The 25,071-nt window shown below is 40.6% G+C and overlaps 1 protein-coding gene across 4 annotated transcripts in view; it reads left to right on the top strand.

Moving 5' to 3' along the window:
* sbf1 (SET binding factor 1) overlaps positions 1–25,071 on the top strand; it is a 211,443-nt gene that overhangs the window by 66,619 nt on the left and 119,753 nt on the right. For all 4 annotated transcript variants that reach the window (XM_063072891.1, XM_063072890.1, XM_063072889.1 and 1 more), the window contains exons 2-3: positions 16,564–16,649; positions 24,848–24,985. In XM_063072891.1, coding sequence (XP_062928961.1) covers positions 16,564–16,649; positions 24,848–24,985 — 224 coding nt within the window. The remainder of the gene's footprint in view (positions 1–16,563; positions 16,650–24,847; positions 24,986–25,071) is intronic.

The raw sequence follows: 25,071 nt of genomic DNA, 5'->3' as shown, positions 1-25,071 counted from the left end.
CTTGACCTCTTGATTTCCTTTGAGTTTGAAGATCAAATTTCAATCTTGATAGCTGACAATGTGAGAGTCAATAGCCTTTTGTGGTAGATAATTTTGAAAGCACACAACCTTCAGGTATAAAATATCTGTTTATTCCTAAAGGATGACCTAGTTCTGCATTGACTAAACTGAGAAAACCACTTCTCAGCATCTGACCCTGTTAGTCGTTCTCTTAAGAAACTTGAGCTAAAGAAATGGGAGCAGGAGTAGGAGTAGACCACTTGGCCCTTCCAACCTACTTTACCATTCAATAAGATCATGGATTCAGCTCCATCTACCTGTTTCCCCCCCCCCCCACTCTTAATTTGCCTACTAGGCAAAAATCTATCTAACTGTCTTAAATATTTTTAATGAGGTAAATTGTACTGCTTCCCGGGCAGAGAATTCTACAGAATTGCTATTCTCTGGGAAAAGTAGTTTCTCCGTATCTCCACCCTAAATCTATTCCATTGAATCTTGAGGCTATTTCCCTTAGTTCTATTCTCGATGGTTCAGTGGAAATACTTTACTGCCTCTTAGCTTATCTATTCATTTCATAATTTTATCCATTTTTATTTGATTCTCTCTCATTCTTCTGAATTCCAGCGAGTATAGTCCCAGGCAATTCAGTCTCTCTTCATAGGGTAGCTCCTGTTCCTCAGCCTGGACATCCTCTCATCTTCCCCTCCCATTGGGCAAAAGATACAAATTCCTGAAAGCATACACCACCAGGCTCATGAAACCTTTTATTCCACTGTTATCGAACTCTTTTACAATAAGATGGACTTTACCTACCTCATTATGATCTTGCAATTTGTCATTTACCTGTATTGTTTTGATAACTTTTACACTTTATTCTGCATTATTATTGTTTTACCTTATTCTAGCTCAGTGCACTGTAATAATTTGATCTATATAGACAGTATGAGCTTTTAACTGTATCTTGGTACATATGACAATAATAACCCATAAATAGTTGCATGGTGCTCAGCATGGACGTGGTGTGCTGAATAGCTGATCTGTGCTAACTCTCCTCACAGGAATCAAATCTGCGCTGCTCCATCTCCAAAACAATACAGAGAACAAAGCTAATTACAGTGTGCCAAGCTTATTCTCACTGAAGCTCTGAACAATTGGATCAATGCAAGCACTCTAAATCTCCTGCAATGAAAATTTTTAAAAATGTCTTTGTAATTGCTTTCCATATCTGCATTTTAACTATTGGTTCTTGGAAAATCCATGTTTTACTGAATATTGATATTTAATGGCTTCTTCCCCTTTAAGTTAGTTTTTTTATAATGTTTCCTATCAAAGTAAATACTTTTTATCCAAAACAAACATCATCTGCTATCTCCTTGACATCTCCCTGAACTCTCTCTGTACCTTTTGCATCATGTGGCTTACTTGGCTAACTAGCCTTGAATCGTCAGCAAACTTGGATATGTTTCACTGTAATTTCATCGAAATTATTAATATAAGTTTTGAAAGCTGAGGGCCAAATACTGATCCCACACCTCGCCATAGGCATCAGCCTAGCCATCTGAAAGTGACATTACTTTTTATTTTGACTTGTCTTTTATCTGTGCTAACATAGTACCCTCAACCCACTGGGCCCCTGTTTGCTTTTTTTTGGTAACTATCTTTTTTTTATGTGACACATTCTCAAAATCTCAGTATACCATATTCATTAGTTCCCATGTTTTACAGCATGCTTGTTAAATTCTGAATAAACTCTACTGGATATATCAAATATTACATTTCCTCTGCAAATCTTGATTTTTCTGCCCAATCATATTATGAATTTTTGACAACCCCGTTAACATGTCTAGTTTGTTCTTATTGCAGTTACTGCAGTTTCGTATGTTTGCGCTCGCTTCTTTATTGAATAGCATGTTAAATTGGCTATCTTCCAATCTGGGACTTTTCCCAGAGCTGAGGGAATTTTTGTAATAATAAAGTATCTACTGTCTTTGCAGCTGTTTCTGAAAAACAATGTTCAAGCAGTCAGCTTAAAGATTTTTTTTTATTATTTAACTTTTTCCTGTGCTTTCTGATCCATGATATTAGAAGTTAAGTTCCTCAGACTTGAGTCAGTCTCCGGACACTGTATCTCATTTTGTACACTATATTAGTCATCTAATTTTTGACAGGTAGTCTCAGTTATTTTTATACTCCATAAATATAATTTCTCCTGAGTTATTTTGCTACTTTCCTTTTTTTTGCATAATTGGGGAAACTCTTGCTGTTGTAGTACTTTGTGCTGATTTACTTTGTTCTCTTTTCCATTTTTTTGGATGCTGCCTTCTAAAATTGTCTCAGTGTTCAAGTATACTGCTCTTAAAAACATTTTGTATATATTATTGAGGAGCTTAAGGAGGGGCTGAGAAGAGCAAGAGGGGGGCATGAGAAGGCCTTGGCGAGTAGGGTAAAGGAAAACCCCAAGGCATTCTTCAATTATGTGAAGAACAAAAAGATGACAGGAGTGAAGGTAGGACCGATTAGAGATAAAGGTGGGAAAATGTGCCTGGAGGCTGTGGAAGTGAGCAAGGTCCTCAATGAATACTTCTCTTCGGTATTCACCAATGAGAGGGAACTTGATGATGGTGAGGACAATGTGAGTGAGGTTGATGTTCTGGAGCATGTTGATATTAAGGGAGAGGAGGTATTGGAGTTGTTAAAATAGATTAGGACGGATAAGTCCCCAGGGCCTGATGGAATATTCCCCAGACTGCTCCACGAGGCGAGAGAAGAGATTGCTGAGCCTCTGGCTAGGATCTTTGTGTCCTTGTTGTCCATGGGAATAGTACTGGAGGGAGGCGAATGTTGTTCCCTTGTTCAAAAAAGGCAGTAGGGATAGTTCGGGTAATTATAGACCAATGAGCCTTGCGTCTGTGGTGGGAAAGCTGCTGGAAAAGATTCTTAGAGAGAGGATCTCTGGGCATTTAGAGAATCATGGTCTGATCAGGGACAGTCAGCATGGCTTTGTGAAGGGCAGATCGTGTCTAACAAGCCTGATAGAGTTCTTTGAGGAGGTGACTAGGCATATAGATGAGGGTAGTGCAGTGGATATGATCTACATGAATTTTAGTAAGGCATTTGACAAGGTTCCACACGGTAGGCTTATTCAGAAAGTCAGAAGGCATGGGATCCAGGGAAGTTTGGCCAGGTGGATTCAGAATTGGCTTGTCTGCAGAAGGCAGAGGGTCGTGGTGGAGGGAGTACATTCAGATTGGAGGATTGTGACTAGTGGTGTCCCACAAGGATCTGTTCTGGGACCTCTACTTTTCATAATTTTTATTAACGACCTGGATGTGGGGGTAGAAGGGTGGGTTGGCAAGTTTGCAGACGACACAAAGGTCGGTGGTGTTGTAGATAGTGTAGAGGATTGTCGAAGATTGCAGAGAGACATTGATAGGATGCAGAAGTGGGCTGAGAAGTGGCAGATGGAGTTCAACCCGGAGAAGTGTGAGGTGGTACACTTTGGAAGGACAAACTCCAAGGCAGAGTACAAAGTAAATGTCGGGACACTTGGTAGTGTGGAGGAACAGAGGGATCTGGGGGTACATGTCCACAGATCCCTGAAAGTTGCCTCACAGGTAGATAGGGTAGTTAAGAAAGCTTATGGGGTGTTAGCTTTCATAAGTCGAGGGATAGAGTTTAAGAGTTGCGATGTAATGATACAGGTCTGTAAAACTCTGGTTAGGCCACATTTGGAGTACTGTGTCCAGTTCTGGTCACCTCACTATAGGAAGGATGTGGAAGCATTGGAAAGGGTACAGAGGAGATTTACCAGGATGCTGCCTGGTTTAGAGAGTATGGATTATGATTGGAGATTAAGAGAGCTAGGGCTTTACTCTTTGGAGAGAAGGAGGATGAGAGGAGACATGATAGAAGTGTACAAGATATTAAGAGGAATAGATAGAGTGGATAGCCAGCTCCTCTTCCCCAGGGCACCACTGCTCAATACAAGAGGACATGGCTTTAAGGTAAGGGGTGGGAAGTTCAAGGGGGATATTAGAGGAAGGTTTGTTTTACTCAGAGAGTGGTTGGTGCGTGGGATGCACTGCCTGAGTCAGTGGTGGAGGCAGATACACTCGTGAAGTTTAAGAGACTACTAGACAGGTATATAGAGGAATTTAAGGTGGGGGGTTATATGGGAGGCAGGGTTTGAGGGTCGGCACAACATTGTGGGCCGAAGGGCCTGTGATGTGCTGTACTATTCTATGTTCTATAAGCATTTCATATGATACTATTCTTAATTGTTGGCCGTGGATAGATTACTTCCTAACTGATATATGTCCACCCCCTATCAGTTTAAAGTAAAATTGTATATATTGATTACATTTTTTTGCTAAGGACCATTTTTTTATTTAAATAACTAAACGTATTAAAGTCTGAAGATTCAAGAGGGAATATATCTTCAAGCTTTACAAAACTTATTCAATATAGGTTAATCATACAGTATATATAGTGATTGCTGTTGAATTTGCTTATTATTACTGATTCCCCAACTACAATATTACAAACAACCTTGTAGTGTTAAAATTTTTTTGCAATTTTTAAAGTACCCCTCTACAGACTGGACTGCTTGATGATAATTTTATACTTTTCTTGAGGTTTAGTTTATAACATCATATTCTTGCAATCAATCTGCACTCTGCTATTATCTTGGTTTGTAATATCCTTCCAAAATAGAATGTATTTAACTGTGTAATTTTTGAACTTTACGGAAAGTGTGCTTTTATATATGTTTTCTGTTCACTGGTTTCACATCTGAATATTGTGGGCTTGGAAATTTCAAAACAGCTTATGCTTCATCAATCGTTTGACCAAACGTTACAACATTATGCTATTATCCAGAGCTTCTGGGAAATGTGTAAAACTTGTGCAAGTTTGGAGTAACTCAATCCATTGCTGCCTGTCAAATCTGTGAATTGGACTGTAAAGTCCAATTCACAGATTTGACAGGCAGCAAAAGACAAATGTTCCTCATTCTGTTATGATGTACCTTGTCTTGGGGTTGATAAGTGACTGTTACCTTAAATGTTAAAGGCAATTCTGATATTCTTTCTCTTTCCCACTCTGACATGGAGGTCAGTTGCTATTCATCAAGCAAAACAAAGCCCCTGATGTCTGACTAAGTCACCCTTCCCTGTCTGCAGGAACCTGTGTCTGAAATGTTAATCATTAGTGGGGTTTTACCTTAAAGGTATTGGGTGTCCCCTTTGATCTTGCACTATGGACAGGCTCATTTCTCACCCCCATCACTTCCTCTTAGCCTGAACAAATATTTCATTTCTCTTTGTCTGGTGTATGAAACAATAACACAAAATGTCAAAAGAGCTCAACAGAACCATATAGCATCCATGGGGAATGATATTTCTGATCAAGGATTCTCCATCAGAACCGGAAGAGTGAGAAAACAAGCATGTTTTAAGTTGAAGCAAGAACTGAGGATGCCTTGATAAGATGCAGATTAATATCATCAAGTAATAATTACTTTTAAAAACTGTTGAGGTAGAGGCATTAGGGAAAAGTAAAGTAATGAATTTAAACAGAACAATATATCCACATTTAAAGAGAGAATTTAAAACCATTGGTAGTCACTTGAAATCAAATCCTGAGTACTGCAATCTGTCCAGATGGATGACAGGATGCTGTTCCTCAAGCTTATACATGGCATTAATGAAAAAGATCCAAGACAATGATTAGGGTGGGAAGAGAGTGGAGAATTAAAGTAACAGATGACTGGAAACTTGGGATTCCCATTGAGTTTAACAAAAAAACATGCAAGGTATTCTGTTGAGTGTAGGAATGAAGCATAAACTGTTCCACATGTCCATGAAAGGCCAAACATTGCTTGGGCCTATGAATGTTTGCAGGAGAAATTGAATGACTTGTCCTTTAGTGTAAAAATGTGTGCATCCATGTGATCAAGAGCAGTGATGTGGGGGGAGCTGGCAGAGTCCGTTCAAGCAAGAAGAACCTCAGAACATATTGATGAGTGATGAAAGTGAAGGGAGATTGGACATCCATGAGGAACATAAGCCATTTGGGTACAGGAAAATGCCCTGGCATGGATGTAAGTGAGTAATGACTGAACAAGAGGAACGGGATTAGAATCATTGTAAGTATAACTAAATTATTTGTGGTAAAAGCAGGCCACCCCAATGGGTATTCCACAACAGTCCTGCTTTGATTCTTGGGGAGGAGATGAGAAGAGGCTATATTGAGCTGGCGAAACCAAAGGACTAAAAACTGTGCAGGGAAGAAAACCTGAAGAAATGACATCGCTATCTGGTGGTGAGCCTGTTCTTTGCATACAGTTTAAAATGCTGCAGGTGTAAAGATGCAATTTTATTAGTTAGTGATGTGCAGTTATGTATATGAGATTGCAGTGGGTAATATGAAACCTGAGACTCCACCATCTACTCTCTCTTTAAATTCATTGTCCTTGTTGTTTCTGCCTTGTAATGGTTAACTGTACTGTTGAAACATGCCAATGTAAATAAACTGGTGCTTCACATGCAGTGTTTGTTTCAGTTAGTGGTGGAATATCTACAACCTTGTAACTAGGCCAGTAACCTTTTATTTGCATGCTTGAAGTGCCTTTCTAATGGTTCTCAATTTAGCAACCTTTGCATATTTAGCATTTGTGAAGTAAGCTCAACTGGTGACAATTCGGAAACCGCCAGAGAATGAGAGCAAAATCATACCCAATGTTTCCCTCATCTTGATGACCACTTTCATGCATGGCTCTAACAAGTAGTGTGTGGACCCAAAGTACAGGGACCAAGTGTCACTACATGCTAAAGTTCTACCTATCACTAGTGTTGCAGAAGATGGATCTGGCTCTGTTACTGTGCAGCATCCCAGTCAGTTGGACATTGGTGCACTACCTGACCTTTGTGGAAGAGTACTTCCGATCAGACACCTTTGACCATAAGTCCAGCAGGCAGTGATCAGCATAAAGCATCCTGCAGATACTGCAGGACAGGCTCACTTAGGATATGGTTGACTGGCTCCCTGAGCAAACTGTCTAAACCATCTGGCAGAGAATGCCTCATCGCCAGCTCTCACCAATAAACACCAAGACCTCACTTGGCTGCTGGGGAGCCACAGTTAAATTCTTCTTTGCAAGTAATGTACCCCCAGTGCAACCTACCCTTGGTATGGCTGTGAAGAGAAAGTCGTCCACCTTTTTGTAGAATGTGGATTTGCAAGCAAGTTGTAGTGACAGATGCAAGATTCACTATCCCAGTTCATCCCCAACAGAGGACTCTCTGATCTCAGGAACACATACCAATCAGACGTCAACTGCTGCTGGAATGTCACCTATTTGCCCTTTGGTCTGCCCAAAACTTGTTGGTCTTTCAGCACAGTCCAGACTGCGGGAGTATGTGCTGAGGGAAGGACTGAAACTTGGTGCAGCCAATACTAAGTCTTTGTGGGGAAGTACCACAGAATAGGCTCCTTCAGTACTGCACATAGAGGGGCAGAGTTTGAGACGGGAAGTTCCTCCAGCTATGAAAAGGGCAGATCTGTCCAGAGGGCCACATGAGTGGCACAGGTCTATTTTTGAAGATCCTGACAGTGCTTATGAGCAATGTAAATCTCAGGATATAAAACAAGTCATGGGAGATTTTAACTCCAAAGTTGGACAGGAAAGGGTTGATAACATCATAGGACCTTTTGGATTAGGGGAGAAAGATGAAAGTGGAGAAAGGTTTACTGATTGGTGTGTCAGAAACAACCAAGTGATCACCAATACTTGCTATAAAAACTATCCACGTAGATTGTGTACTTGGATTAGCCCTGGAGATAGAACAAGGAATCAAATAGATTTCATTACCATCAATGAATGCTTTAGAAATAATATCACAAATTCTAAAGCCTACCTAGGAGCAGACTGTGGTTCAGGTCGCCATCCAGTAATGGCTACCATCAAAACAAAATTAAAGAAACTGAAACGTGGAAAAAAGAGAAGGAAGTATATGTTGGGAGAACTTAAAAATGATAGCATACGTAAGCAACAATTCAAAACAGCTGTAGAAGAACACCTCAATGAAAACGAAACAACATCTATTTGGGACAGGTTTAAATATGCTATACAGCAATCAGCAAAGGAGATAATCCAAGTGCAAGAAATTCAACACACCAACAAGGGGTGGATAACCAAAGCAATTCTAGATCTGATGGAACAAAGGAGGTTAGTGAAGAACAATGAAGTGCAATACAGAGAATTGTGCAATATTGCAAAGGAAGCTGACTCAAAAATGCAATGAAGTAGAAGGCCATATTAACAACAGCAAAGAAATGCACAAGAAAATTAAGGAAATTACTGGAATTAAGAAAACCTCTACAGGATGTATAAGATCAGCAGACAGATCCATACAAACAGATCCAGATAAAGAATGTGAAGAGGTGGATTCAGTATATAGAGCAGCTTTTTGAAGATGATAGAGGGGAACCCCCAGATATTAAACACCCTAATACTGGCCCACCTATTACCAAAGAAGAAATAACTAAAGCAATGAAAAGTGTGAAACATGGTAAAGCCACTGGACCTGATGAAATTTCAGTGGAAATGATACAAGCCCTAGAAGATCTGGGCACAGATATTCTTTTTGAACTGTTTAATGGCATATGAGTCTGGTGTATTGCCTGACATTCTCTTGAAATCAGTATTTATAACTCTGCCAAAAATTCCTAGAACTATTGACTGCGAAAATTATAGAACAATTAGTCTTATGAGTCGCATAATAAACATTTTGTTGAGAATTGTTCGGAGTTGAATTAAAAACAAGTTAAGGCCAGAAACTTCTAAACTGCAATGTGGGTTTATTGAAGATAGAGGAACTAGGAACACAATTTTCATACTACGAATGCTTTCAATAAGGGCAGCCGAATATCAAAATAATGTCTTTTTATGTGTTGTTTTATTGGTTTCACTAAAGCATTCGACAAAGTGCAACATGAAAAATTATTTCAAATTCTTGCTAAAGTAAACATTGACGGAAGGGACCAACAACGGCTTCAAAATTTATATTGGAATCAAACAGTGGCGGTAAAAATTGATGATAATATAAGCAGTTGGACTAAAATTCAAAGAGGAGTTAGACAAGGATGCATTGCCTCACCGGAATTATTTAATATCTATAGTGAAATGATTCTCAGAGAAATAGAAGACCTAGATGGGATAAAAATTGGAGGTGTTAACATCAACAATATAAGATATGCAGACAATACCACCCTAATAACAAGTGCTGCAGAAGACCTACAAATCCTCCTAGGCAAAGTAGTACAAACAAGTGCAGATCTTGATCTAACCATCAACTGTAAAAAAAAAACACAAATGTATGGTAATATCAAAACAGCAGGATACTCCCAACTGCCAATTGTACATCAGGAGATTAAAGCTGGTCTTTTGTTCAATTACCTTGGTAGCTTTATGTCACAAGATGCTAGAAGTAAAGTAGAAATAAAAAGATCTGCCATTGCCGAAGCCAACTTCCAAAAAATGAAGCCCATTTTTACCAACAGACATATTTCTATGACAACAAGGCTTCCGCTACTAAAATGTTACATCCGGTCAATCTTGCTGTATGCTTCTGAAACATGGACTATAATACCAGAACTCCAAAGAAACTTAGAAGCAACAGAAATGTGGTTTCTTAGAAGAATGCTGAAAATATCATGTAGAGATAGGGTAACTAATGAGACAGTACTCCAACGTGCCCATACAAAAAGATCTTTAATGAGAACATTAAGTGAGAGGAAACTTAAGTTCCTGGGCCATGTCATCAGAAAGGGAGAAATAGAATGCCTTACGTTACAAGGCTGTATTAGTCATAGTCATACTTTATTAATTCCGGGGGAAATTGGTTTTCGTTACAGTTGCTCCATAAATAATAAATAGTAATAGAACCATAAATAGTTAAATAGTAATATGTAAATTATGCCAGTAAATTATGAAATAAGTCCAGGACCAGGCTATTGGCTCAGGATGTCTGACCCTCCAAGGGAGGGTCTGGGAAACGCGGAAGAGGAAGGCAAAGAAGAAAATATATGGACAAGTGAAAGAACTAACAGATCTAAGTGTGCGAGATATCATTGACGCTGTGAGGGATCGTTCGATGTGCAGAGCCACGATTGCCCAAGCATGTAACGTGCAAGGCACATGAAGAAGACGTTACTGAATGTAATGGCTTTTAATGTAAAAATTTTGTTTTTGCATTTTTATAGAAATAAAAAAGTCTTTTTGGTGTCTTGTTTTGTAACTATCTTGTGAAATTCATAGCTGATAGTTAAAACCATCAGAATTTAGTGAAGAAATTTTTGCAAATAAATGCTTTATATTATATATTTTCCATTTCAAGTTGTCAGCATTGCTGGTTCTAAATTAAACTTTGGTCAATTTGCCGCTCTCTCATAAAGCTGCAACTGGTGAAGCAACTGGGCAACAGTTATTGTATGTGCAGTCTCTTCCACCTCAGGCACTGAAGCTTGTAACTTCTCCAGAGTTGTCATAAGTTCCCTTCTTGCATGGTCACTCAGTGTGTGAGGATGGCCTGCTCTTGGCAGATTTACAGCCATGTCATATTCTTTCCATTTCATGATGATTGACTTGACTGTACTCCAAGGGATATTCAGTGACTTGGAAGTTTTCTTTTTATCCATTTCCTGACTTGTGCTTTTCAATAACCTTTTCGCAGTTGCTTGGAGTGTTCTTTTGTCATCATGGTATAGTTTTTGCCAGGATACTGCCAGGTTAATCTCCAGTGCAATTATATACTTTCAATGGTGTTTGTTTATTTACTTATTGAGATACAGTGCAGAACAGACCCTTCTGGCCTTTTGAACCATCCTGCCCAGCAATCCCCCAATTTTAATCCTAGCCAAATCACAGGACTAGTTGACCTACTAGCCGGTACGTATTTGGATTAATCACAGGACAATTTACGACTAGTTAACCTACTAGCCGGTACGTATTTGGAGTAATCACAGGACTATTTACAGTGACTAGTTGACCTACTAGCTGGTATGTACTTGGACTGTGGGAGGAAACCAGAGCATCGGGAGGAAGCCTACAAGGTCACTGGGCGAATGTACGAACTTCTTATAGGCAGTGGTGCGAAATAAACCCAAGTCACCAGTGCTGTAAAGTATTGTGGTAACCAGTAATCGACCAAGCCACCAGACTGCACACAATACTTCAGGTGTGGACTAACCAATGTTCTATAAAGTTTAACCTGATGTCCCTGCTCTTACAATCTTTGCCACAAATAATGAGGCAAACCACCCTTCATGCTGCCTTTTGAATGTTGATGAACATGGTACTTGGGGTCCAAGTCCTTAGTTCCCTGAAAGTAGCAACAAACAGTTCGGTGAAGTAGATATATGGCATATTAGGTGTATTGCCTTCATGGACTGGGGCGTAGAATATGAAAGCTGGAACATTATATTGCATCTTTAGACCGCACAGAGTATCAGATGCAACTCTTTTTGTCACAGTATGTATGGGAAGGATGTGGTTGTGCTAGAGAGAATGCAGAGGAGAGTCACCCGAATATTGACTGGATTACAGGACGTCAGTTTAGGGGAAAGTTTGGATAGGCTGTGTTGTTTTCCCTGAAGTAAAGGAGGCTCTGATAGTGACCAAATATAGGTAAATTAAGTTATGTGGCAGAGACAGGATAGATATATTTCTGTTTTCCCCTTGAAAAGCATTGGTTTAAAGTGAGAGGAGTGAGTTTCAGAGGAGAATTTTTTGACAGTGGTTGATGTTTGGAACAGGCTAGGTGACGGGTTTACAAAGTTTCACTCTACCCACAGTAGCCATTCTGAGCTCCCTATGGTATAAAACCATAAGATATAGGAGCAGAATTAGGCTATTTGGCCCATCAAATGTGCTCTGCTGTTTCATCATGGCTGATCCAATCTTCCTCTCAGCCCTAAATTCCTGCTTCTCCCTGTATCCCTTCTGGCTAACGAAATTCCTTACCGTCTCCGTTCTGAAAGGAAGCCCCTCTATTCTGAGGCTTCCTACTATAGGAAACATTCCCTCCACATCCACTCTATCAAGGCCTTTCGCCAATGGATAGGTTTCAGTTAGGTCACTGCCCGCCACCCCCCCTTCTGAATTCTACCGAATACAGGCCCAGAGCCATCAAGCGCTCTTCATATGATAAACCATTCAATTCAGGAGCCAGTTTTGTGAACCTCCTTTGAACCCTCTCCAGTTTCAGCACATCCTTTCAGAATCAGAATCAGGTTTATTATCAGTGGCATGTGTCGTGAAATTTGTTAACTTAGCAGCAGCAGTTCAATGCAATACATAATATAGAAGAAGAAAAAATACAATAAATAAATCAATCAGTTACAGTATATGTATATTGAATAGATGAAATTCTAAGATAAGTTGTCTAAAACAGCTTACAATACTCCAAGTGAGGCCCCTCCCAGTACTTTATAAAGTCTCAGCATTTCATCCTTGGTTTTGTATTCCAGTCCTCTTGAAATGAATGCTAACACTGCATTTGCCTTCCTCATCACAGACTCAACCTGCAAATTAACCTTTAGGAAATCCTGCACAAGGACTCTAGAGTCCCTCTGCGCCTCAGATTTCTGTATTTTCTCTCCAGTTAGAAAATAGTTAACCCTTTCATTTCTTCTACCAAAGTGCATGACCATATACTTTCCGACACTGTACTGCATCTGCCACTACTTTGTCCATTCTCCTAATCTCTAAGTCCTTCTGTACCCTCTCGACTTTCCGAAAGCTACCTGCTCCTCCACCTATCTTCATATCATCCGCAAACTTTACAACAAAGCCATCAATTCCATCATCCAAATCAAAGCATGACTGGAGAACACAATGAAGGGAGATCATATGGAAGTATATAAAAATGATGAGCTGTATAGATTGGGTAAATGCATGTAGGCTTTCCCCCCTCAGGTTGTGTGAGACTAGAACTACAAGTCATAGGTTTAAGGTGAAATATTTAAGGGGACTGTGAGGGGGAGCTTCTTCACTCAGGGTGGTTTGAGTGTGGAGTGAGATGCTAGTGGGAGTGGTAGAATCAGGTTCAATTAGGATATTTAAGAGAAGTTTTGATAGTTTATTGATGGGAGGGATTTGGCCGGTCTAGGTGCAAGCAGATGGAACTAGCAGAAGATCCGTCTGTCAAGCACTAGATGGGCTGAAGGGCCTGTTTCTGTGCTGTCATACTCAATAACTGACTCTATAAATTGCCACTGAACATGACTGAGTCAGGAACTGAGACACACAAATAGGCAAGATATAGAATGACAGATCTAATGCGAGTAAGTGGAATCTATGTAGAAGGATAAAAGGATTGGTACTGATGTTGTAGGCTAATAAACCCACTCCTTCACTGGGCATTTTTAACTCTGTGGCAACCCTAACTACCTGTGCTGCCATGTTAACTGATTGATGTACTGGACAGTGTTTCACTTCTTCAGTATTCCACAGAGCATCTTCTGTGTATGTTCCACCCTAATTTAACTTTATAATCCTTTTGGCAGGACTAAAATTTATACAATTTGATTTGCCCATTTTGGTACGGCTTTCCAAAACAAACTTATGTTTTGCCAGGACATTTACAGAAGGACTATTTTCAACTCAGAAAGCTATAAAACTGAAAATAATGATCACTCTAGAATCACAGAATAGAGTAGTACAAAAGGAAGTTGTTCAGCCCATCTGTCTAAGAGCTGTTAAAGTAAGAATATGTGTCCGTCTAGATTATATCCTTTAGGGAATTTTGTTTTAGAGTTAGTATTAAAATTGCATTTACTATCCTTCTGTTAAGTGGCTGTATAAACTTTCAATGTGACCTTTCACCAATCTGCTTGTCACCAGAAATGTGCTCTCCGTTCCTTACTGGTCATAATTTTGAACATCTCTCCTTTTCCTCTGCTAAGGAAAAACAGCTTCTTCCCCACTGCTGTCAGACTTTTGAACCAATCTTCTCTTATCACACTCCCTTAACTCTGGTTCAATGTATTCTAGAAGTTGTAGGTATATTTAAGGTGGAAGTTGATAGTTTCCTTATCAAAGGATATGGCGAAAGGCAGGTGTATGGAGTTGAGTGGGATCCGAGATCAGCCATGGTGGAATGGCGGAGCAGATTCGATGGGTTAAATGGCCTAATTCTGCTCCTACGTCTTATAGTCTTGTGCAATTCTTTTGTCTGAACCAATCACCTCTTCCACAGCCGTTGCCAGTGGTGCCAAATTCTTGTGCTCTTGATTCTACCTCTTTTGATTATTCTGCTAACTGTTGCTTTAGTATTTTTTCCATACTACTTCAGATTGTAGTAAAACACCTGCACCATTCAGCTGTCTTTTGCTCTTCATTGTACTTACTGTTGTGTTTATTATTACTGTATATCCTGTTAACCCTGAGCTTGATGTGAGCAAGGAATTTCATTGCGGTGACTATAAACTTATCTGAACCACTTTATTCATATAACTGAAATCCCACAACCCTGATTTCATTCTGCAGTAGTTAATTTACTCTAAGCCTAGTTGAACTATAGAAATCTTAGAGTGGTGTGGCACCCAAAATTAGGGAAAATACCAGTTGAGAGCCAAGACGAACTTGTAAAGGTTTGATATTACCACCTTTTGGATTTGCCGACCTCTCCCTGGGTGGTCTTTGTCAAATTTTTCCCCTGAAATGCAGGAGCAAATCTGTTGCTCTTGCCATTGGAGGTGTTATTGGTAGGATCATGGCGTTAAGGAATTCAAGGCCTTTTATTTGAATTTAATTCATATCTGGAGTTTGATTTCTCCAAGGTAAATTACTTGCCTTAGTGCTGTTCTGAATATGTTCTAACAGGTTAATATTTAGGCACGCTCCTTCACCCATGCAACACCACCAGTCTCTATTAGGATAATAGATTGCTGTTCATAGTTACAAATCTGAAAGAATTATTGAAGCTCTGTATAATTAATATTGAGCAGACCATTAGACAAGGTCATTATAATTTTGTAAAGTTTATTTGAGCTCTTTGAATGTGGTATGGTTTTACTAAATGTGTGTTTGAAAGCTAATTAACCCAGTATGTGCAACCTTAAACTTTGTCACTCAATGGAATGTTCCTGGTACTGCACCCTATATACCTAGAATGTTCTGCAGTGATCATTAGGATTAAGACTTCATAGCTGTTTGTTTAATTCCATATTGGCAAGAGTCGTGAAAAAAATTTTGTAAGCTTTTCCCTGAAGATGTGAGCATGCCAAGGTTCAAGGTTGGGCTTGAGTTCGTTATGTGATTTGTTTAATTTGAGCCCATATAAGGCTGATCTTTTGTTAGTGAAGTCTATACAAGTGTTTCATTTGCACAAAAAAGCTAAATCGTCTATTTAGTTTTTTTTGTTTTATATAAAATGATTAATCTGGAACAGGCTATCCAGATAAATGATGAAGTAAATCATATTGGGTAAAGTGAAAAGTTGCTGCGTGAGGCTTGTGCTTTGAACAGTTGGCAAGTCAAACCGCTGAAATACAGTACGGTTGTTCCCAGAATTGTGTGTTCTCGTGTTCCGTGTATGTGATCTACCACTTTCCTTATAATAGTTATACAGCATGGAAATGGATCCTTTGGCCCAACTTATACTAGTCCCATTTATCTGCATTTGATCCATATCATTCTAAACCCTTTATATCCATGTAGATGCCCAAATGTCTTTTAAACTTTGCAATTGCACCTGCCTCTACCATTTCCTTCAGCAACTCATTCCACATGTCTGCTACTTTTGTCAAAGCTACAGCTTGCCATCTTTTGAAAAAATGAAAATTCATTTGCAGAATGTTGAAGATAAATAGTAATTATAATTGTTCATCTTTGAAGATGTATGAGTATAGGAAAGGCTAGTATCTTTTCATTAATATGACTTTAAATGTCATGTTTGCTTATGGTGTGATTTTTTTGGCTTGGTGCATTTATCTAGGACTAAAGTGAGTAGTTGGATCTTTGGCTGATTTGTATGCATTACATTCATTGGTTGTTCAAGTGATTTGATGCCGTGTATGTCTAATTAGTATGTAATGTCTGTGAATTGTGATTGTAGAGCTAAGTGAGCTGACTGCTGAAGAGCACTCTCCATTCTTTTTGTAATTGAACTTCAATGTATGGAAAGGTCATATGTCAATGAAAATAGACCTCACTATGTCAGAAGTATTAGGGAAGTTCCCATTGATTTGCTTTATAAAATATTGGAGGTAATGAAAGAGCCAACATGTAGGATAGGCTTTCGTAACCTTGTTTTTGACAATTTCCTTATGACAGTTGTAACTTGTCCATAATGCTATTAGTAGAATTGGCAACCACACAGTTCTTGTGAAAATAATGTCTTGTCTTTGCACCCAAGACGTTCTTCATTGCATTATGAAGTACTACACTTGCTCATGGGAAACACTTAGACCAGACCGATGGACTGATACAGTATAAGCTGTTTAATCTAGTTTACTGTGTTGTGATCTGAGTCATTAATATGGATTTTTGTTCCTTTACAGGGAGTGGTGATGGTCAGGGACGGATTCTCCAGCGCTTTCCTGAAAAGGAATGGGAAGACAATCCCTTTCCAGAGGGCATTCAATTGGTTAGTCCCTGCTATAAATATTGTTAGTCTTTACCTTTTGAAAGTAGGTATTTAATCCTTTAGTTTGTCTCTCTTTGCTCTTCACACACTCGCACGCATTCGTGTGCACAAGCATGCGATCTCTCTGCAGGTTCAGACACTCGGGCAGATATTACATTAGGCATACTCAATGGGGACTAAGGTGTCACAGTGCACTTTTAGGGAGGGCAGGCCCTCTACTTGGCAAGATTGCTCTTGTGGATGGGTGCATTCAGTGACCATTTGGCTTTTGGGCTCTGGGCTAACGTAGTTGGCAGCTAAAGAGAGAGACGGGTGCCAGGAGCAGGAAGATGCTAGTCAAGAGGAGAGTATTGAGCATGAACTTTAAGTGTCAGGTTTGGCTAGGCATTGTCAGGATGCTAGGCATTATGAGTGTGTTAGGCAGGAAGCAGGGCGAATTAATTGGGAACAGCTGTTTTTGGGCATGTCCAAATCTGACATGTGGTGGGTATATAAAGACCAACTACACAGAGTACAGGACAGGTATGTTCCAGTAAGAAGGAAGGACAAAGATGTTAAATTATGCCAAGAAAGATGGTGAATTCAGTCAAGAAGAAAAAAGAAAGCTTATGTAAAGTTTCAGAAACTAAAATCAGAAATGGAGCCCATGAGCATTATAAAGAAGCTAGAAAATAACTCGGGAAGGGAGTTTGGAGAGCCAGGAGGGGCCATGGAAAGTCCTTAGCAAATAGGAATAGAGAGAATCCGAAGGCAGAGTGAGGCAGAGTGTACAGGTGAGGTCCTAAATGAGTACTTTTCCTTGGTAAATACTGATGTAAAGGACATGGAGGACAGGGAGATCAGTGCAGAAAGTGCTAATTTGATAGCATGTTTTGAGATTTTTAAAAAGATGATGGTAGTGTGAGGTTCTTAAAGAACATTAAGGAGATGTGTCTGCATAGCCTGATAGGTATACCCCTCGGTTATTGAGAGAGGCAAGAGGTGAGAATGGAGATCCCCTCTAGTCCCAGGTGAGATACGAGGGGACTGGTGAGTAGCTAATGTCATGTCCTTATTCCCTCTTGAAAAATGAAAACCAGTGAGTCTCACTTCATTGTTAGGGAAGTTACTGGGGAAGATGCTTAGAGATGGGATTTATGAGCAATTAGAAATACTTGGCCTAATGTGGGAAAGTTCTATTTGGCCAAATGAGGCTCTATGCGGGGCAAATCATGTCTTACTAACTTGACTGAGCTTTTCAAGGAAGTGAAGAGGGTGATTGATGAAGATAGAGCTGTGGATGTTTCTATATTGATTTTAAGATACAAGATCATAAGATATAGGAGCAAAATTAGGCCATTTGGCCCATTGAGTCTGTCCCGCCATTTCATCATAGTTAATCCATTTTCATCTCAGCCCCAATCTCCTGCCTTCCTCCCGTATTCCTTGATGCCCTGATCAATTGAGGAATTGTCAACCTCTGCCTTAAATATACATAAAGCAGGCTGCCACAGCTGCCTGTGGCAATGAATTCCACAGATTCACTACTCTCTGGCTAAAGAAATTCCTCCTCATCACCTTTCTAAATGGTTGCCCCTTTATTTTGTTGCTGTGTTCTCTGGTCTTGCATTCTTCCACCATTGGAAACATCCTCTCCGCATCCACTCTATCAAGGCCTTTCACCATTTGATACGTTTCAATTAAGTCACTCTCTTCACTTCTTCTACCATAGTGTATGACCATACATTTCTTGACACTATATTCCATTTGTCACTATCTTTGCAGATTCTAATCTGTCCTCCTGTAGCCTATCTACTTCCTCAAAACTACCTGCTCCTCCACATATCTTTGTATTGTCTATAAACTTTGCAACAAAGCCATCAATTCCATCATCTAAATCTGACATATAACGTAAAAAGAATTGGTCCCAACACAGACCCCTGTGGATCGCCACTAGTCACTGGTAGCCAACCAGAAAAAGCTCCCTTTATTCCCACTCTTTGCCTCCTGCCAATCAGCCACAGCTTTATCCATGCTAGAATCTTTCCTGTAATACCATGGGCTTGTAGCTTGTTAGGCAGCCTTGTGTGGCACCTTGTCAAAGGCCTTCTGAAAATACAAGTGCACAACATCAACTGATTCTCCTTTGTCTATCCTGCTTGTTATTTTTCAAAGAATCCCAACAAATTAGTCAGGAAAGATTTTCCCTTGGGAAAACCATGCTGATTATAGCTTATTCTATCATGTGACTCCAAGTACCCCGAAACCATAACCTTAGTAATCGATCTCAACATCTCCCCAACCACTGAGGTCAGACTAACTGGCCTATAATTTCCATTCTTCTGCCTCCCTCCCTTCTTGAAGCGCGGAGTGACATTTGCAATTTTCCAGTCAATAGAAACCTTTCCACAATCTGTTGATTCTTGAAAGATCATTACTAATGCCTCCACAATCTCTTCAGCCACCACTTTCAGAACCCTGGGTGTACACCATCTGGTCCAGGTGACTTATCTACCTTAATACCTTTCAGTTTCCCAAGAACCTTCTCTTTAGTTATGGTAACTTCACACACTTCATGCTGCCTGACACCTAGAACTTCCACCATACTACTCACGTCTTCCACAGTGAAGACTGATGCAAAATACTTAATCAGTTTGTCCGCCATTTCTTTGTTCCCCCCATTGCTACCTATCTATCATTGTTTTCCAGCGGTCCGATATCCACTCTCACCTCTCATTTACACTTTATGTATGTGAAGGAAGTTCTGGTATCCTCTTTAATATTATTGGCTAGCTTACTTTCATATTCCATCTTGACCTTAATGACTTTTTTAGCTGCCTTCTGTTGGTTTTTAAAAGCTTCTCAATCCTCTAACTTCCCATTAGTTTTGACTTCTCTTGTTAGCCACAGTAGTGTCATCCTGCCTTTAGAATACTACTTCCTCTTTGAGATGTGTATATATCCTGTGTCTTTTGAATTGCTTCCAGAAATTCCAGCCATTGCTGCTTTGCCATCATCCTTGCCAGTATTCTTTTCCAGTCATTTCTGGCCAACTGTTTTCTCATGCCTCTGAAATTACCTTTACTCAGTATTGATGCATATGACTTCAGCTTCTCTTTCTCAGTTTTCAGGGTGAATTCGATCACATTGTGATCACTTTCCCCAGAGGGTCATTTTACCTTAAGCTCTCTAATCTATTCCAATTCAATGCACAGCACCCAGTCCTAAACATCTATGACTAACATGAGAGGGCACAGTTTTAAGCTGCTTGGAAGCAGGTATAGAGGAGATGTCAGGGGTAAGTTTTTTTACACAGAGTGGTGAGCGCGTGGAATGGGTTGCCGGCAGCAGTGGTGGAGGCGGATATGATAGGGTCTTTCAAGAGACTCCTGGATAGATACATAGGGCTTAGAAAAATTGAGGGCTGTGGGTATCCCTAGGTAATTTCTAAGTAAGTACATGTTTGGCACAGCATTGTGGGCCGAAGGGCTTGTATTGTGCTGTAGGTTTTCTATGTTTCTATCTGATTCCCTAGTGGGCTCAACCATGAGCTGCTCTAAAAGGCCATCTCGGAGGCATTCTAGAAATTCCCCTCTTGGAATCCAGCACCAACCTGATTTTCCCTATCTACCTGCATATTGAAATCCCCCATGACTGTTGCAACTTTTTGCCTTTTGGCAAGCATTTTCTATGTCCATTTGTAATTTGTAGACCACATCCTTGTTACACTTAGGGGGTCTGTATGTAACTCCCATCAGGGTCTAAAACATCCTTGCTATTCTTTGGCTCTATCCATAATGATTCAACACTTTCCTGTGTTATCTTTTTCTAATGATTTGATTTCAATTTTTACCAAAAGAGCAACTCCACCCTCTTTGCCTTCCTGCCTGTCCTTCGATAAATGTGTATCCTTGGACTTTTAGCTCCTAGCTATAATCTTCTTTCAGGCATGATTCAGTGATGCATACAACATCATATATGCCAATCTGTAACTGTGCCACAAGCTCATGTACCTTTTTCCATATACTACGCACATTCAAATATAACAGCTTTAGTCCTATATTCACCTTTTTTGATTTTGTCCATCTTTTACATTGCAACTTATCCTGTTGACTGCAATTTTGCCCTATCATCAGCCTCTCCTTGCTACGAGCCTCACTACACGTTGCTACTGTTTGTTAACCAACTACCTCATCTTCAGCACTATCACTCCGGTGCCAATGCCACTGCCAAATTAGTTTCAATCCACTCAAACAACTCTTGCCAACCTGTCTGCAAGCATATCGGACCCCCTTGGGTTCAGGTGCAACCTGTCCCTTTTGTACAGGTCGTACCTTCCCCAGAACAGATCCTAATATCCATAAATCAAAACCCCTGCCCCCTGCACCAGTTCTTCAGCCACGCAGTCACCTGCCAAATTTTAGTATCGCATTTGACAATGTCCCTCATGGGGCGGCTCATCCAGAACTTTAAGGTGCATGGAATCCATATGAATTGGTTGAATTCAGAATTGGCTTGCTCATAGAGGACAGATGATACTGGTCATGGGACTTGTTCTGGCTGGAGGTCCATGACTAGTGGCGTTCCACAGGGATCTATAGTTGTTCGTTATATGTAAATGAAGTTTGATGGGTTAATAAGTCTGTAAATGATACGAAGATTGGTGTTTCATAGTGTAGAACAGTGGTCCCCAACCACCAGGCTGCGGACCAGTACCGGGCCACAAAGCATGTGCTACCGGGCCATGAGGAAACCATATGATTTGGTGATATGAAATTATGAGTCAGCTGCACCTTTCCTCATTCCCTGTCACGCCCACTGTTGAACTTGAATGCACACGAGGTCATCAGTCGGTCATTAACCTACAGCTACTCGATGAGTAAAAAACAAACGTCACTTAAGAGTTTCTTTGGAAGAGGTGGTAGAGGACATAAAAGGCCTAACGGTGATGATAACACAGAGACAGCTGAGGCCGAGACTGCAAAAAAAGAAGAAAGCTTCCTTCAACAGAAAATACGACGAGTTGTACAAAAAACATGGCTTTATTGTGTCCGGTGACTCGCACGCTCCAAGCCCCCTGTGTGTGATATGTGGAGACAAGCTGTCCAATGAGGCGATGAAGCCCTCAAAACTGCTTTGGCACCTTGAGTCCAAGCACTCTGCACTTAAAGACAAACCTGTTGAGTTTTTTGAGCGGAAAACACGTGAGCAAGTGGGACAGAAGCAAGTGCTGAGAGCCACCATCTCCACAAATGCTGCTGCTCTGACAGCATCGTACTTGGGGGCTAGCCGTATTGCTAAGGCTAAGGAGCCTTTCACTGTTGGTGAAGAATTGATTCCGCTTGCTGCCAAGGACATGTGCTATGAACTGCTGGGAGAAGCTGCAGCTAACAGGATGGCACAGGTTTCTCTTTCAGCTACCACAGTCTGAAGGAGAATCGATGACATAGTGGAGGACATCGAAGCACAGCTGTTGGAACGGCTTAACGAGTCACCATGGTATGCTATCCAGGTCGATGAGTCTGCAGATGTCGACAACAAGGCAATACTGCTGGTTTATGTGTGATATACATTTCAAGACTATGTGCATGAGGATATGTTGTGTGCACTGCTGCTGCCAACTAACACAACTGGGGCAGAACTATTCAAGTCTTTGAATAGTTTTCATGTCAGGCAAGCTGGACTGGTCATTCTGTGTTGGAATATGCACAAACGGGGCTGTAGCTATGACTGGGCGGCTGTCTGGTTTCACTTCCTGAGTCAAAGGGGTTACTCCGGAACGCCAGTCTGCACACTGTCATACACAGGGAAATGCTGGCTAGCTGAAAAATGTCAGCTGATCTTAACAGCATATTGAATGACGTTGAAAATATCAATCACATCAAAGTAAAAGCTCTTAACTCACGTCACCTATCTTCGCTGTCAACAAAATTTGAGCGTTACGTCCCAACCGCAAATGACCCAAGACGTGCAAAGGAATGGGTCCGTGACCCATTTGTGAATGTCCCCGGTGAATCATCCATGTCAGCGCAAGAAGATCAACTCCTCGAGCTTGCGAATGACAGTGGGCTGAAAAGTATGTTTGACATAACATCTCTGCCGGCATTCTGGATCAAAGTGAAGGCTGAATATCCTGGGAGACCGCTTTGCTGAATACCTACGCTCTGTCCGCCAGAGAAAGCAGGATCTCCCAGTGGCCACACATTTTAATTCCACATCCCATTCCCATTCTGACATATCTATCCACAGCCTCCTCTACTGTAAAGATGAAGCCACACTCAGGTTGGAGGAACAACACCTTATATTCCGTCTGGGTAGCCTCCAACCTGATGGTATGAACATCGACTTCTCTAACTTCTGCTAATGCCCCACCTCCCCCTCGTACCCATCTGTTATTTATTTTTATACACACATTCTTTCTCTCACTCTCCTTTTTCTCCCTCTGTCCCTCTGACTGTACCCCTTGCCCATCCTCTGGGTCCCCCCGCCCTTGTCTTTCTTCCCGGACCTCCTGTCCCATGATCCGCTCGTATCCCCTTTGCCAATCACCTGTCCAGCTCTTGGCTCCATCCCTCCCCCTCCTGTCTTCTCCTATCATTTTGGATCTCCCCCTCCCCCTCCCACTTTCAAATCTGTTACTAACTCTTCCTTCAGTTAGTCCTGACGAAGGGTCTCGGCTTGAAAGGTCGACTGTACCTCTTCCTAGAGATGCTGCCTGGCCTGCTGCGTTCACCAGCAACTTTGATGTGTGTTGCTGAATATCCTGAGGTAGCCACGAAAGCACTGAAAGTTTTGCTTCCATTTCCAACATCATATCTCTGCAATGAATGCAACGAAAACTGAATTGCAGAATAGACTGGACATAAGGAAGCCCCTTCGAGTATCGCTGTCTTCCGTCACCCCTCGATAGGACCGTCTTGTTGCAGGAAAACAAGCCCAGGGCTCCCACTGATTCAGCAATATTGGTGTGTTGCAATGATTTTATATCTTCTTATGAGGAAAATATGCGCTGTGTGTTTAATATCCAAACGTTACTTAAAATGTTATGATGCTATTGACTTATAAGTGACTTATAATTGACTTATCACTATATTCATGCAAGAAAAATATGTGCTGTGTTTAATATTAAATTCATTAGATAAACCCTTTTAGAAATGAAATTGAGTGTATTAGCCACTTATAAGTGACTTATAGTTGACTTATCACCTATATTCCAGTTGTAATTAACATCCCCCCGCGCCCCCCCACCCCCCTGGTCGGCCAGTCCGCAAGAATATTGTCAATATTAAACCGGTCCGCGGGACCCCTGGTGTAGAAGACTGGCAAAGGATTCAGCAGGATATAGATCAATTGTAGATACAGACACAAAAATAACAGATGGGGTTTAAACTTGACAAATATAAAGTGTTACTTTGTGCTGGGACCATCTCATCCTTCCTAAGGTGTGGTAAGCAGAGTTGGATTCAGTATCCTATGTGTGAACAAAATAGTACTTTATAAAGGTTCAACATGGACTCTTTTTCTTTGTAGTCTTTGCCTCGGTTTATAAAACCCAGGTTCATGTACTTTGCTGTCTACTTTCTGAACATGGGCTACCACGTACAATATCTACATGTATTCAGGTCCTTATAATACCATGCAGGCTGTTGAACTACCTTTTAAAATGCATTTTGTCTTCATCTTTTTACTTTGTCATTCTGTATTTTCATATTTCCTTACAGTATGGGAGGCCATTTGGTCCTTCAAGTTTATGCTAGCTTTTAGACAAATTCCCTTTCCTCTTGTATTTGACAGTGAATGCTCTCCCTTTCTCCACTCCCTCGGTTATCCTACAGTAGCCAATTCAACGAATTTGATCTGAGTGTAGCATTGTAGGAGGAGTATCAGGGACTGAAAATGTCACTGAAGGATCTGAAAGTTTAGAGTAAGAAGGTAAACTCATGAGTGTTTATTTTCCCTACTGTGACATTGAGGTTTAAGGCGAAGACATTTTAAACACTTAAAAAGGTTCTGCCTAAGTAAATGTTAAAAAGTTTTGTATGGTTGCCTCAGTCCTCACCCTCATTTGATTCAGCCAGTCTTGCAGTCTACAGGAGTGTGTATGATACTGGGATTTCCATGTGTGTAAGTACTTCATGATTGGATAACAGATGTTGTTATAATCTCACATTGGAAGATTTGTATGTAAATTCTTCATTTTCTCTGATCACCTCTTGCAGTTTTGTCAACCTGGTGGATGGCAGCTGGTTCTTGAAAGGAAATCTCCAAACTTCTTTGTTGCAGTTTTAACAGATATCAACTCAGAGAGACATTATTGTGCATGTTTCACCTTTTGGGAAGCAGTTGAGAGTTCACAGGTATTTATATTACTACAGTAACCTCTGTTTAATTAACATTTTTAATGTGGCAGTAATGTCCCACAATGTTTCATGTGAGCAACAGT

This window comes from Mobula hypostoma, chromosome 20 (assembly GCF_963921235.1).
Source record: "Mobula hypostoma chromosome 20, sMobHyp1.1, whole genome shotgun sequence".
NCBI classification, from domain to species: domain Eukaryota; kingdom Metazoa; phylum Chordata; class Chondrichthyes; order Myliobatiformes; family Myliobatidae; genus Mobula; species Mobula hypostoma.
Note: the sequence above shows the minus strand (reverse complement) of the source record. Positions and strands in the feature narration are given on the sequence as shown.